The sequence below is a fragment of the Myodes glareolus genome, chromosome 13, assembly GCF_982192425.1.
Source record: "Myodes glareolus chromosome 13, mMyoGla1.1, whole genome shotgun sequence".
Lineage (NCBI taxonomy): Eukaryota > Metazoa > Chordata > Mammalia > Rodentia > Cricetidae > Myodes > Myodes glareolus.
Window position 1 is genome coordinate 40,649,749 of NC_142038.1, and position 14,564 is coordinate 40,664,312.

The following is a 14,564-nucleotide window of genomic DNA, read 5'->3' on the forward strand; positions in this document are numbered from 1 at the left end:
CCCATTATTAAGGCATTTGAGGTAGGGCACAGACTCGGTGCAGAAAAAAAAATTGCACAAGTACCCAAAAAATATCATTGTATGTCTCTTCCCGGTTTCTGCTACTCTTGACATCACTATTGGCACATGTGGCAGAATAACTTGTTCGGCTAGAAACAAGTTCTCATGGTTTATTTTCCAGTTTAGCGAGTTGCTGGCTAACGAGGTGCCAGTGTGAGGATAGCATCACAGCAGGACACGAGCTCTCTCCATGGCCCAGGTGACACTGTACATTTACTTCAGGACTTAGTGAGTTGATTAATGCCATCTGAAGCTTTAATTTGCGCTCAGTCTTTGCGTGAAACAAAATGATGGAGGGACTAGTTTGGTTTCATCAGTGTTACCCCCACTGACTTCTGTACCACAATGGAGATGTGCTTTAGCTAGGCTGTCCAATATGGCAGCCTCTTGTCACACTGGATGCTTCAAACAGGGATAATAGAACTGAGAGTGAATTTAAACCTTTAAAAACGTTAATTAATGTAAATTGAAATATCTACATGTTAGCTAGTGGCTATGAGATCGAGCAAGATAGTCTTATGTAGTTGTTGCTTGTTTGTTGTTTGTTAGGGTCTTACATTGTAGCCCAGACTGGCTTGGAATTCATTATGTAGCTGTATCAAGTTTGCTGTGAAGTCATGGCAATCCTCCTGCTTCAGCCTCCCAAGTGCTGGGAATAGAGAATGAGATAGCCAGACTGAAGGTGACTTCTCCCTAGAAAGTGACCGAGGAACCATGAGCAACGTCCACAGCCTATAATGTCTGGGGTGTTCATTGGACCCCACTGATCAACATTTGGAAAAGAGATCAATCATACCTGGCACTGGACTCTTTGTTTGCTAGCCTATGGTGTCTGGAAGGAGCCTTGCTTCCTCTTTATGGAAAGGCCTACATCCAAGCGCATGCTGGAGGCACTGAGTAGATTAAGTGGGTTAACAAAGAAAAAGAACACACGACATGGAATAATGTGGGTGGGAAGGGAACGAGTCTGATCAAAACACATCTTACATATGCTTGAAATGTTCAAACAATAAAAAAATTATAATCCAAACTGCGTTCTCTGATCAAAATAGGAAAAAAAAAAAGAAACAATTAATGACCGAAATGAAACTGCGTCTCGGGTTCCTTCTTACCTTTCCCACACAGCTGGCCAGTTGTTGAGTAGAAAGTCCTTGGCAACGTACTGGCCAACTTCAGATGCGGCCACAGCTTCTATGACATTTGTTTTATTAAAAGGATTTGGATTCACGGTGACGACATACGCCATAAATCTACGAGAGTCCAGTTGTAAAATATAAACAAGCTTTAAAATACCACACAAAGTTAATTTTTGTGAAATTTTGAAAGGCTCAAGGTTCTGCTGGGTGGTGGTGGTGCATGCCTTTAATCTTAGCACTCGGAAGGCAGAGGCAGGAGGCTCTCTGTGAGTTCAAGGCCAGTCTGATCTATAGAGCAAGTTCTGGGACAACCAGAGTTGTACAGTAAAACCCTATCTCAAAACCCCAAAAAAATAAACAAATAAGTAAATAAGTAAGTAAGTAAATAAATAAATAAATATAAAAAAGCTCATGGTTCTAAGTTAATAATGTACAAATATGGCAAATATGTTTATTTCCTTTTTCCTCTCTTTTGAAATATGAATTATGTTTCTCCATCAAGAATGTTTAAGGTAAATTGATCATCTCACCTGTTAAGTATCCAGGGCTCTTTACTGCAGCACATCGCAGGAATGAGACGGCTCCCTCTCTCTTCTTCTTTCTTCGTTATATTGACGTAAAAACTAAACAGGAAGTCCCACTCCTTGACACTACCCAAAGCAATGCCATTGCACAAAGCCACTCTTTGAATTGGATGAGGTATTCTGGAAGGCATAACAGAAGGCATCCCCTGTGGTAGTTCAGGACCACTCTTATCCAAGTAGCCACATATTCAGATGCAGAAATTTAGGAAAGTTACTTGATATCTGAGCCATAAAGATTAAAGAGCTAAAAAAGGAGCAAGTGAGGGCGCTATTGGTAGCATTATGATAAGAAAAGGTCATTTGTTTAGCAGAGTGGTTGAGTTTTCAAAGAAGTAAATTATAATAGTGTAGCACACATTAATAAAGCAGATTGGTCTTGGCTTTCTTTATCACATTGCCTTAGAGTCCAGCTGAGGTGGTAAATGAAAGGCAATAAAGTCCCATACACCAGGGTCTCTGTTCTTAATGAGACTGCAGACTCAGATGGGAGGCTCCAACATGTTCACAGATAAAACATTACCAAACAACCCTAAAGAGGAACCTATTAAGATGTAAAAGCAGCCCTGCCAAACTGTAAGTGCTTAGTGGAAAAATAATCCATCAGCAGCCAGAGGCCTCCGTCTCAAGTCACTACTGAATGAGTCCTAATCTGTAGTTACCCTCAGACCTAATTTAGATCATCTCTTTTCACTTGGGAGGCAGAGGCAGCAGATCTCTGTGAGTTGAAGGCCAGCCTGGTCTACAGAGTGAGTTCCAGGACAGCTAGGGCCACCCAGAGAAACCCTGTCTCGAAAAACAAACAAACCAACAGTAATTTTTTTCCAGGAAAGGGTGTCTGAAAAGGAATTGAGAAGCTCAACCAAGTGCAAGCAAAACGATCACTCCCAACTATCAGGAACACCACCAGGGTAGAGACACTGCGGGCGCTGATACAGGAGGGAGTAAGGGGAGCGATACTGTAGCCCTTACGCAGTCTCTGGATCGGCCATCCATTTTCTGAAGAGCTCTTTGGACAGCTGGAGACAGTCTTCAAGACCCAACCAACACGCAGTTTCAAAAACCTTTTCCACTGATAGTCTTGAAGGAAAAGACAAAGCGAAGCTGTTAATTTTGAAGTATCACCCTCATTATCTCTGCTTCTAAGAGTGTGTGTTTCACATGACAATGAGAATTTTAAAATATCCTCCAACAACTTTGAGTTTTTCTCTTTTATGATGATGAACTTATTAAAGATTCATAAAAACCGTTTTCAGAGAATTTTGGGGGCACCAGAAAAGCTCCAAACAAATAGCATCTTTTAAAATTAGAAATAAATTACTACCCTCACTCATCTTCCTCAAAGACGCATGGGTGTGCACGCACTCCACACCTGCTGTCAATTTTCTTTCCCCCTCTTTTACAATAACCCCTTTATGGATTAATAATATCTGTAGCCTATCTGATCTAAGATGCTGGAAAGCTTTCTTTCTGACCTAATATGCTAAAATGTTATCTCCCTCCAGGAAAAGTTCCTTTACCCCCCTGTACAATTTGCTTTCCCTTGCTAAGAATCAAATGAGTTCAGAACAAGAATGAACACAAGAAAGCCATGCTTTGGTGTGTGTCTTGCTACAGTCACCAAATTTGGGTCTCAGCAAAAGAAGCCAGTGTCCTTTGTCCCACCTTCCGGTCTCAACGCAGCCTCCTCTGACATTATGATAAGCAGTTTTGGAATGTGCACGGATGGAGGTCCCCTGACAGATACTCTTAGAAATCTGTTTATTACAATGTTCGCTTTCTCTCCCCACCCATCCCAAACTTGGGCTAGCTGCAACAAGATGGGATTCTGTGAAAATCAGCCTCTCCCACAAGTTGCTGGAGCAGAAACACTAGCCTGGAATGCTACGAAATGTAAGCTACTTTAGTCTGCTTTAGGAGAGCCTAGTCTGTGTCTGGTTAACACACGTGCTGCATGGCTGAGTATCTTTGTGCCTTCCAGTTCATTCACACAATCCCCCCGACCCCCCCCCCCCCACACACACACCATCTATGTACCTATCTATCCAAGTCTACGGGCTTCTAATAGACTCTGGCATTAATTTCTACTCCCTCAGCAGGATACTGCTAAGGAAGAATGATTATATGTTTATGTATCTTTACTACTTGTTAGTAGTGTGGTTAGTTTAAGTTCGATGTTTCTAGAAGCTGTAGCTATAGTTGTTGACTACCATCCACCTCTAAGTCTAGAAGTCTAACATCCATACACAAACAGAACAGAGGTACCGTATCCTCATGTTGCCTTTCAGCTCCCTCTTAAGCCATCATGAAAATGTACTGAGTCACCATAGGAGAGTCATTCCCAGTAATTAAGCATGATTATATACAGGTGACTGATAAGTACTGACTGTCAACCTAGTTCATATTTGCATCAGGGTACACTTCTTGCTCAGAAGAATACAGAGAAGTGTTAGGGAACTAGCTAGAAACTAGCAGGCTGACAACACTTGAAGGTTGGACCCCATCTCATAATCAGTCCTAAGCCCTCATCCCGTGTCCCTAGTAACACCTCAGTTTTGGAGTGATGGATAAAGGAGGGGGAAGTATCACAATTGTCTCTCTGTGAAACTTAAGACACCATATATATAAAGAGGAGGGAGGTGCAAGTAGCAGGGCTTTGTTGAGGCCCATGCATTGCAAAGGTTGTTTCTTCCTCATAAAACATGTATTTTTATAGACTTTTTTCTTTAATTCTTTTTTATCTGCTTCACTCTATGAGTTTTGGTCAAAAGAGCAGGATAAGAGTTGTGTCTCTAACCCTATGTAGAGATGTGACCTTATGAATTGCCAGAAAAATTCCTATCTAGCAGGAGGCTTTCTGGTAAAGAGCAAGGTTCTTCTCTTGACTGTTAATCCAAACAGGCTGGCTATAAGGAAATGGCCCCTCAGAAAAGGTTAATTTTCAGCATACACTGACATGTCGGTAGGCACAACTCTCTCGTTGTCATCTTTCATCCCTTAAGGCTGCCCCTCTTTACTATGCAGGAAACTCTGTCTTCTACACTATAAGTTCTGTGTGTCTTGTCTGATTTTTTACAACGGAAAATACAAAGAGTAGGTAGTCAAGAAGTATCCAGACAAAGTCCACTTTTCCCTTGGTAGATGTCCTTAGCACAACCCTTCACCCATACCAGGATACACTTAAGATTTCTGTCCGTGATTTAACTTTTGCAAACACAGAGTTTAAACTTCTATGTGCACACCCATGTGCCTTGCAGGCCGATTAAGAACTCAATCAAGCTCTTGCTTCCTCTGAAGACACACATAATTCACCAGGTCTGGAGTTACAATTCTCAAGTAGCATACAAACTCAGTAATAGATACTAAGATTTTAGTTATTAAAAAAGATTCTCTTTCACAAATCTGGAAGTTTATCTATTAAGATGAGTTATTTTATTCAATTTTGACAAATTAAAAATACTTACAGAGCTAAATAATTGTCTTGTAATGCTGCCACATTTTTTCGAATTAAAGTTGAACAAGTATTCCATATTGAGTTAATTCTCTTTAGTAAATATTTCTATGAACCACAAAGAAAAGTTATCATTATTTTTGGCACAAAACACTGAGTTCCCAGCATATTATTATTTATCTGAAAGATATTAATAGAGAAACGACAGACTTTTTTTCCAGAAATGATCTTTGTCACTGAATATACTGATTTATTTTTAAACTTCTTCAGGTTCAGTTGCTTCACACATAAAATCACAAGAAATAGCAGAAAGCGAAAGCCTAGTAAATGTTAGCAATCGCTGTCACTTGCTATCAGCCCAATGTATCATCTGGCAAATACAAAAGTCAGGCATTCATTAACATGACTGAGAACCAACTAGATGCTACCCACCCACTGAAACTCTCTGAGGCAGCCCAACTGTCACTTATACTGATTTGGCCAAAGCCAGTCACCAGAAGCCAGAGACCCTCCTGTAAGTCACCCTCCTTACACTCAGTTAAGCTCCCAACACCACTTTGGATATTAGGGAAAGGAGCATCTGGATGGAACCTAGGGTGTTTACAACATCACCCTCAGAATGACCCAGAGACTCACTCACAATCATCACTCTCTGGTTTGCTCATGGACCTTGACTGCCAGCAGTTGCTTCTAAACATCTAATTCTCATCTTCCTTCCAAATCCTTTTGAAAAGCAACTGATGGAAATTTTCACTTTTCTATTCCCTCACTGATGGTGGCATATCATCGTTTTATTCATAAGTGTTCATTTCTTTCTCTCCCTAATAGTGACAGTGGCTTTGAAACTCTTATTTTTCTGGAACATATTTCCTAGGATGAAATTGCTGAGTCCCTTAAGACATAAGTATTAGGGTCATGAACACAGGGTTGATAAGAAAAACAAAACAAAACAAACTATCGATTTGCCTACAAATCTCTTTGGGAAATTGTTCTTGATATATACTGTTTTTTTAATAAGAGGAAGATATATAAATTTCTACCACTTCTGGGATTTTTTTTCTTTTCTTCTTTCTGTCTTTTTGTTTGTTTGTTTTTTAGATTCATCCTCACTTCCCTAAGAATGTAAAACCCTGCCAAGCTTCTCCCTCACTCATCTCCAAGGCCCTGTCTATGGCTAATAGATTTTCTTCTAAGAATAATCACTTGTGGCTAAAAAGAAATAAATCACCTAACATCTGGAATGAATAGAGCATTGCTTTTGGAAAGGCCTGTCACACAGATGCTGGCCAGAATAGAGAGAGGCAAAGAGGGTTGGTTTAAAAGCCACATAACAAAGTGTGAAATTACCTTCAATAATGGGTATATAGCATAGTTGTTCACATCAGAAATAACATCCCTGTTTATCAAGTTTACCAAGACTTCAAACCACACTAGGATTTCATCTTCTTCAGCAAGGTACTTGGTTAAATCAAGTGCTGTCTCAATTTCAATATAATTGTTTCTGTTTGGTTTAAAAAAACACACACTCAAAAAGCCTTGACCTGCTAAAAGATCTCTCTTTCCATATCTGCTCCATTTTTCAATGTCTAACTTCAACAAGATGTATGACCAAGCAAAGTAGAAGGGTGACAGATGTCCCAACATATCTGTAACACAGAACTTAACAAATGCTGCCAGGCTTTTGTATCCACCTGAATCATTCAAACATCCACACGACAAGCTGTAGAAAACCCAGGTCAATTGCTGAGTTATGGAATATTGAGTATTTGTTGTGTGTTCTTACAAAAATACACATCCCATTCAAGAGTATCAATCATAAACAGTCTTGGTCTAATGCTCGGCCAGCTGCTGGTGGGCAGAGAAACCAGCATGTGACACCGTAGTTGCCTGCAGCTGAGAGCATCATGGGAGTTCAGCTGCTACCTAGGAAGTCAAGGAGGGGTCTCAGAAAGTTCTCAAAGCAAAAGCATACACATGGAAGCGCCAAGGGGGAAAGGGAAAGTCAGAGAAGGCCTCAGGAAAGCAACTGAGGAGAGCACCCAAGGCCATGTGTAATTGAAAGAGGTAGAGAAGGAGAAATAGTGAGGAACAGCGCAGTGGGTTGGCAAAGCCAAGAGGCAGGACACCTTGTGTCCAGTGAGAGGTGAAACTAGCGGGTTAGGTCATTCTGTGTCTCGTGAGAGACAAAGATAATGGATCAGGTGGTTCAAATCTGAGGAGAACATTGACAATCAGGATAAAGAGTTATGATTTCTTGGGACGCCTAGGTTTTTGAGCAACCAAAATAATGTGGTAGAATTGACACCTAAAACTTCTACGGTTGCAATGCTGAAAGTCATTTGAGTTCCATTAGGAACTCAAGGTAACTAAAGGTTGAAAAGTAAGGAAAGAGACTAGATGAAAGAAATGGCTTAGTACATAAGTAGTAAAAGTAGTAAGGTGAGAATTCAGAAGTTATTACCAAGACTTGAATAGAGACAACACCCTGAGTGACTGAGAATGAGATTGCAAAAGGGTGTCTCTGAGGTTTCAAGTTTTAGCAATGGGAGGAATAGTGGTACATGTCACACACATACAGGAGAGGGGGAGAGAGGGAGAGGTGTGTGTGTGTGTGTGTGTGTGAGAGAGAGAGAGAGAGAGAGAGAGAGAGAGAGAGAGCAAAATAATATAATATTCAGGGGTTAAGGTAATGGATTGAAATGGCTAAACACAAGACAAGGAAGAAAAGAGGGTGAGATGTCCATTTAGAACTTAATTAAGCAGCTTATGTTCTAAAATCTTAGCATCTGGCTGAGCCTTGCCCCTAATAAGACAACCCCTTAAATTCTAAGACCAAATCATGAGTCAGCCCATGAAAAGAAAGACGACGACACAAACATGATCGTGCTTAGGGCTGCTCACAGTGGCAGGAAGAAGTGAAGTCAGAAAATCAAGTGTTTGTGTCAAAGTGTCAAGAAGCCAGAAGGATGATGCTTGGAGGGTGAGGCCAGCCATATCCAAGCCTTAGTCACCCCAGAGCTGTTGTCAGCTAAGCATTGAGCAACAGGTGCCGAGGGAACACTCAACAGAGAAATGACTAACACTCAACGCATGTGGCAGGCGTGAAGGAGGACCCGCTAGGCAATTTTTTATGTAATAAAGAATATATATACTAAAGAATATGTAAATTAAAGAATAGACATGTTCTTTATATAGATAAAGGATATATATCTTTAATTTTATTGACTAAAAATTTAAATCCTGGACATATAATAATATTTATGGTTAAACAGTGGCATGGCTTACACTAAACAAACCTAGTACATACATATAAAATTTATAATTCTGTAGTGTATCAGAATATAACCCAGATATCACTACTATAATAGCTGTCAGCTGTCACCTTGCATAACTTCAAGATCTCGGTGCTTAGTCTATCTATATACAACAATTTACGTTATAAAATCCCACTGATAACATAGAATTTGGCCCTAATCTTATGTTTATTTGTTGGTTGTATGTGTGTGTGTGTGTGTGTGTGTGTGTGTGTGTGTGTTTCACTGTCTCGCAGCAATCCTCCTGCATTACGAGCAGAACTGCGGGTTTGAGCGATCATGTCCTGCTTTTGACATTATCCTTAACTAGTTAAGGTCTCTGCATACTAAAGAACCAACTCCACAGTCACAAGTCTGTTATTTTTATATAGTTTTCAAAACATGCCCCTTTAACTGTGCGAGTAGAAAAGACACTTACTCAGACAAGACAAATGCATCGTTCAGCAGCTGCAGCCTGTTAATGACAGGAATGGCCTGCGGAAAAAAACCCAAACATGGTCAAGCAAAGAGGAAAACGTTTTCAAAATAGCCACTTCAAGACCATCAGTGCTTAAAACACCCTTCCTAAGAGATTGTCTCCTAGGTAGAGAAATTGTGGCTACGAAGAATGGCCCATAATTTACTTAGTATGTATGTGGTTTTGATGAGATCCTTCTGATATCAATCATAATACTTATCCTCGGCAGAAATTTTATGAAAATACTCCCCTAAAACAGATCATGTTAAAAAACAAAGCCTGAAACTGATGTTTAAAAACTTCTCCAAAAGAGAATGTATGTATTGAATACAATTGCAATGTCTTTCTTACTTTCAGGAAAGTTTTGGCATAGCGGATCATAACTAAATTTTATCTAGCACTATGTATGCAGCACCGAGAGATTATATCGGATGGCAACGGCACTCTCAAGATTTCACTGATGTGACCCAGTACCCCATATTCATGGAAAGACAGAGGCCCGTTGGCAGCCTGAATCTACACACCTCTCTCTGACCATTTCAACGCTGACAGCTCACAAACTGCTTAATTAAAACACCGAAACCAACCATTACCTTAGGGTCCTTCTCAAGCTGTTGATTTAATTTCTTCCAACCTAACTCGTCATAATTAACTCTGTAATATCCAGTCATATTGAAGTTTAAAGTCAGCCAGTCACTGTCAGAATCTGAAAGTTGCATCTCAGGGAAAACCACTACCAAAAAAAAAATTCTTAAAAAGATTTCAGTACATTTTTTACATAATACATTCACACTTCTAAACCATAAGTCAATAAAATAAAAGTTAAGATAGTTCTTAAGTATATATCAGTCTGTCATATAACTAAATTTTCATGTATAATTTACTTTAATTTGAAGCATTTTTTGAAGCTCTGTGTTCAACAATAAGGTTTCCAAAAACTCGACATTTTAACAAGATGTCTATCTCTGTTTTTATATATGTGTATATATGAAGATGTATATATGTGCATACACACACATACACACACACATGTTTACTTACTGCTGCTTCTGTCTAGCCAGACTAAAGGCTGTGTGGTTCCATTTTTCATCCAAAAAATAGGGACAATCCATGTGTTACTTTTAGGAAGAAAAAAAAAGAATTAGCTATTTTCACACACAAGAATATACACTCAGCCCAAATTGAAGAGACGCCAAAAGAGCAGACCTCCAAGTCCACGTCAATCCCAGCAACGACTCGAGGCTTTTCTCTTTAGGGTTGCTTGCTGCTGTTTCTCCCAGCTAATGTTGCTCTGACTCTTTCTCATCCCTCCCTCTTGCTGTCTCTTATAGGCTCACCTCTTATAACATAGACAATTGCTGAGACTCTTCTATCTGAAATATTGAAAAGTTGATTTTACTAAATTATAGCCAACTGACCTCACTCTGGGTTATTCTAATGCTTCTGACAGACCCAAATTTGTCCATGCCCAGAAAGGTGATGGGTATTTTAAAAAGGAAAGCTTGCCAACATTTCAAAATCCTTCTCAGCCTCGAACTTTCTCTCCATCTGAAACATGTTCACAGGCATCAGTGACAACATTTGTATTTACTGAACGTCTACTTTTTCCTCCCACGTTGGTGGTTGTGAACTGGATCAATCAGTTGACCACAAGAACAGCATTAGTCTTTTAGAAAGACACACACTTCAGGCAGCGGTTTCCAATCTTCTTCTAACCCTCACATCCGGCATCTTGGCCCTTTAGCTAAGTCTGCCTTCATCTGCATGTCCAAGACTCCACCCACTTCTCAAAAGATTCACAATATTACAGTGCAGAGTCCATTGGTCTTCTGTTTTACTCCCCTGGGGTTTTGAAGAAAGAGCAGGACTATTTGATTTGTTGTTGCTATTATTGTGCGTGCGTGCGTGCGTGCGTGTGTGTGTGTGTGTGTGTAATGTGGGAGACTGTACGCATGTGCAGAAGTCAGAGGATAACTATTTTGAATTAGTTCTGCTTTTCCACCTTTAACATGGATTTCAGGAATCAAACCCGTGTCATCGAGCTTGGGGGCAAACCCACTGGGCCATCTTGCCAGCTCCTTCTGGAAAATTTTTCTGGTATTTCAAAATCATTCATTCATGCTGAAGTCTATTACAATGAGATGTGAGGGTTAAAATTACCCCAAACGGTTGCAAGTCAACAATTAGGGGAAGAAACAGGAGGCAGGACGAAGGGGGACGAGTGGCACGCTGCCACTCCTACTGCATCTTGGCATCATCTCCCCATTATAGGTATGCTGCAGGCAATGCAACTGGAGCTCAGACGACTTGAATTCAACCTAATTTGCTGACGCCAGCCTTTGAATCGGGTCTAAAGGCTACACTTTTAAAGCTGCAGATATGGCTTTAAATATATACCCGTGCATGTGCGTATATATGAACACATACGCACAACACTATCGTCAAGAATACAGTTCTATGTTCTCTTTGTTCTATGTCTAGGGGAAAGAACGCAATAGGATTTGCATTCTGAAAAGTTTTTTCTTTTTTTTTTTCTGAAAAGTTGTGCTGCCGATGGCATCACTTTCTTGCCTCTCACCCAGAATCCTAAGTAACTCGTTCCATCTGTCTGTCGGACAATGAGGAACACATAGAATTCTAATGGTCTGATCACTCATGTGACTCTAAGTCCAAGGTAAGGGCACATGTTTATCTCTAGTTTCTGGCTTCTGGCCTTGCTTAGTCCTTAGGGTTCCACCTCACCCTAGTACGCAGTGCCATTGCTTCAGGGAGTCCCCCAGCAGAAGGGCATGTGCCCAGCAAGCATTACACTTCCTCGCTTCTGTAGCACGGTTGCTCAACTTCAAACCTGGTGACAACAAAGGAACAAAATAACCTACTTGTGGCTTACAAGAGTTGGATTTTTAGTCTTTTCAAGGTAAAATGGCTCCTGTTTCACGACGCCCGTAGACACATTTAACGTGATGACTGGAAAGCCACCCTGGTATGTCCAGCTATCCATTATGCTTTTCACCGTTGTCGGCAAATGAATTATATTCTGCTCATCTATGGCCTGATTTAAAAAGAAAACACAAAAACAGATGTGGTTTCTGAGCAGAACCTTGTGGGGCAGCAATCTTCTCCAAAGAAGTGAAACAACCACCCCATCCCTTCTTTATGTAGCAATCCCCAGTGGTTGATATTCAGAACTGTTCATCTCTATGCTGCTTTCCTCTGGGGTCTGGGAGGGGATTTCTTCCAGGACCCTCATGGGAACAGAATCTATGAATGCTGATGCCCTGATATAAAACAGAGCAGTGCTTCTATGTAAGCATGGGCTGCAATCATCTACAGGTGACTTGTAATGCCTTCACAATGCAAACGATATGTGAACATAATAGTTACTTTATTGTATTGTCTAGGAGATAATGGCCCCAGGAAAGTTCATATACAGTCAGTACAAACAGAAATTTTTCTATCTCTCATCTCGGATTGGTTGAATATACAGATAGGGAACCACAAACACAGAGAGCTGACAATATGGATGGTTATTCATTCATTCATCCATTTAACCATTGAATGCGTATTTAGGGACCCAATAGACCACTCTCTATTTGGGGCATAGAAGTACAGCGAAGACTAAAGGAACACCTCAGAACTAGGGGGGATTTAAGTCATGTTCCTGTGGGTCGCCTGTTCACTCATGGCCTCCTGATCTTGTACTGCATCAGACAAAACTCCCCAGCAAGCAAGTGCCTCAGAGGACCATTACCATTTGAAAATGTCTCCATAGATCGTCTTGCTCAGCATTTGAGTAAGAAAATGTGTCCAAGTATGACTGTGAAAAACAGAGGAATTGGGGTTAATGCAATAGGATGCCAAAGCAATTTGTGTTTGCTGCTATTGGTAACGCTCTCGGCAACTCACCTGAAGTGCACTGATAAACAAGTTCTGGCTCAGGAAACTGCAAAGCATCCGGGCCATACATGCTCCCTAGCACATACAAAGACATTCATGAGCTGACCAAAATTCAGTATTTACACAGAGACACATTTCATTTTTATGAATACTGTTCTATGCTGTGCTTCTGATTGCAATCTGTTCTTGAATTCCCTGTTCAAATTATCCTCAAATGTGTTGATAAAATAGTATATTGTCACTAAGTCGTGAGGAAAGAGTGAGCAAATCTCCTACATATAAAGAATTGGTGCACGCAAAATATTTTTAAATTACAATACTTTCATGTAAGAATGAAATTCTATAAAACAGAAATTTGGAGTTGGGGAGATGGCTCAGCCATTAATCACTCACTATGCAAGCCAGCAGGAGGACATGAGCTCCCTCCTTAGAACCCATGTACAAAAGTTAAGCATGTGTGTTCATAATCCTAGAACTGGGGAAAAAAACCAGAAGAATCCCTAGTGCTAGATGACTACCCTGCTTAACAAAATCAGCAAGCCCCAGGCCAGTGAGAGGCCATGCCTCACAAAAACAAGGTTGATGACTCCAGACGTACAACACCCAAGACTGTCCTCTAGCATCCCAACGTGCATGTGCCTGTGCACGCACATGTGCACACACACACACACACACACACACACACACACAGAGAGAGAGAGAGAGAGAGAGAGAGGGGAGAGAGAGAGAGAGAGAGAGAGAGAGAGAGCCATAAAAGTTTGCTTTTAAAGCATTGGGGTATAGCCAGGCAGTGGTGGGGTACCCTTTAAATCCTAGCACTTGGGAGACAAAGGCTCTATTAGTTCAAAGCCAGTCTGGTCTACAAGAGCTAGTTCCTGGACAGGCTCCAAAGCTACAGCGAAACCCTGTCTCTAAAACAAACAAACAACAAACAAACAAAACAAAACAAAAACCCAAACAAACAAACAAAAAGCTTCAAGGTATGCAAGTTATGCCCAATATCTACTGTGACCTCGCCAACAATATTTGCTAAGTAAAGGCTGACTTTAAAGCACTTTCTGACATCTACTAGGCAATACAATTAAAGTTACTTTACCCTAAAGTTTTGAGGAGGATGCAGCATTTATAGTCCTTGGAATCCATTTTCTGCAACTCTTGGCATGAGAGCAGAAGAAAACACAAATGTGTTCTTACCTTGTGGTAAGTATAAATGTTGAAGAGTTCTTTTATTTCATTTGTTTCTGTGAAATTTTCCACGTTAGTGGACACAGTTCTAGACTCCTGGGAATGATCTTCTCTGAGGACACCATGTAAAAAGTTAAAAAAAAAGATCTCATTCTATAAAGGAAAAGATTGAACCACATTAACTTCTGAGGGTTATAGTAATACAAAATCCAAGATCCCTAAGATAGCTTCCAAAACCCTCATTAAAATGGGGAAAGAATAATTGAAGAGTATGAAAATTATAATATACCCCAAACTTCAGAATTCTTTGAGTATCAAAACGATAGACCACTTTCCTTCCTGTTCTCTAGCGCTCATTCTGATTTTTATGAATTACAAAAGAGCGTGATTCTAAGAGTCATGTATTTTCATCAAGATAGGCTCCTTCACTGTCTCTACGTAGTTCCAGTCCAGTAGATTGTATTGTCCATTGAATCAGTGGCT

At 40.4% G+C, this 14,564-nt stretch overlaps 1 protein-coding gene across 3 annotated transcripts in view; it reads right to left on the bottom strand.

Moving 5' to 3' along the window:
- Lvrn (laeverin) overlaps positions 1-14,564 on the bottom strand; it is a 54,795-nt gene that overhangs the window by 12,451 nt on the left and 27,780 nt on the right. For 2 of the 3 annotated variants that reach the window (XM_048419455.3, XM_048419457.3), the window contains exons 7-18: positions 14,091-14,234; positions 12,906-12,971; positions 12,751-12,816; positions 11,879-12,051; positions 10,041-10,117; positions 9,593-9,732; positions 8,961-9,016; positions 6,576-6,729; positions 5,242-5,336; positions 2,750-2,857; positions 1,727-1,900; positions 1,173-1,310 (exon numbers count right to left, since the gene is read on the bottom strand). In XM_048419455.3, the coding sequence (XP_048275412.3) occupies positions 1,173-1,310; positions 1,727-1,900; positions 2,750-2,857; positions 5,242-5,336; positions 6,576-6,729; positions 8,961-9,016; positions 9,593-9,732; positions 10,041-10,117; positions 11,879-12,051; positions 12,751-12,816; positions 12,906-12,971; positions 14,091-14,234 (1,391 nt within the window). Of the gene's footprint in view, positions 1-856; positions 954-1,172; positions 1,311-1,726; positions 1,901-2,749; positions 2,858-5,241; positions 5,337-6,575; positions 6,730-8,960; positions 9,017-9,592; positions 9,733-10,040; positions 10,118-11,878; positions 12,052-12,750; positions 12,817-12,905; positions 12,972-14,090; positions 14,235-14,564 lie in introns of those variants that run through there. The other variant, XM_085699892.2, reaches the window with a different exon arrangement.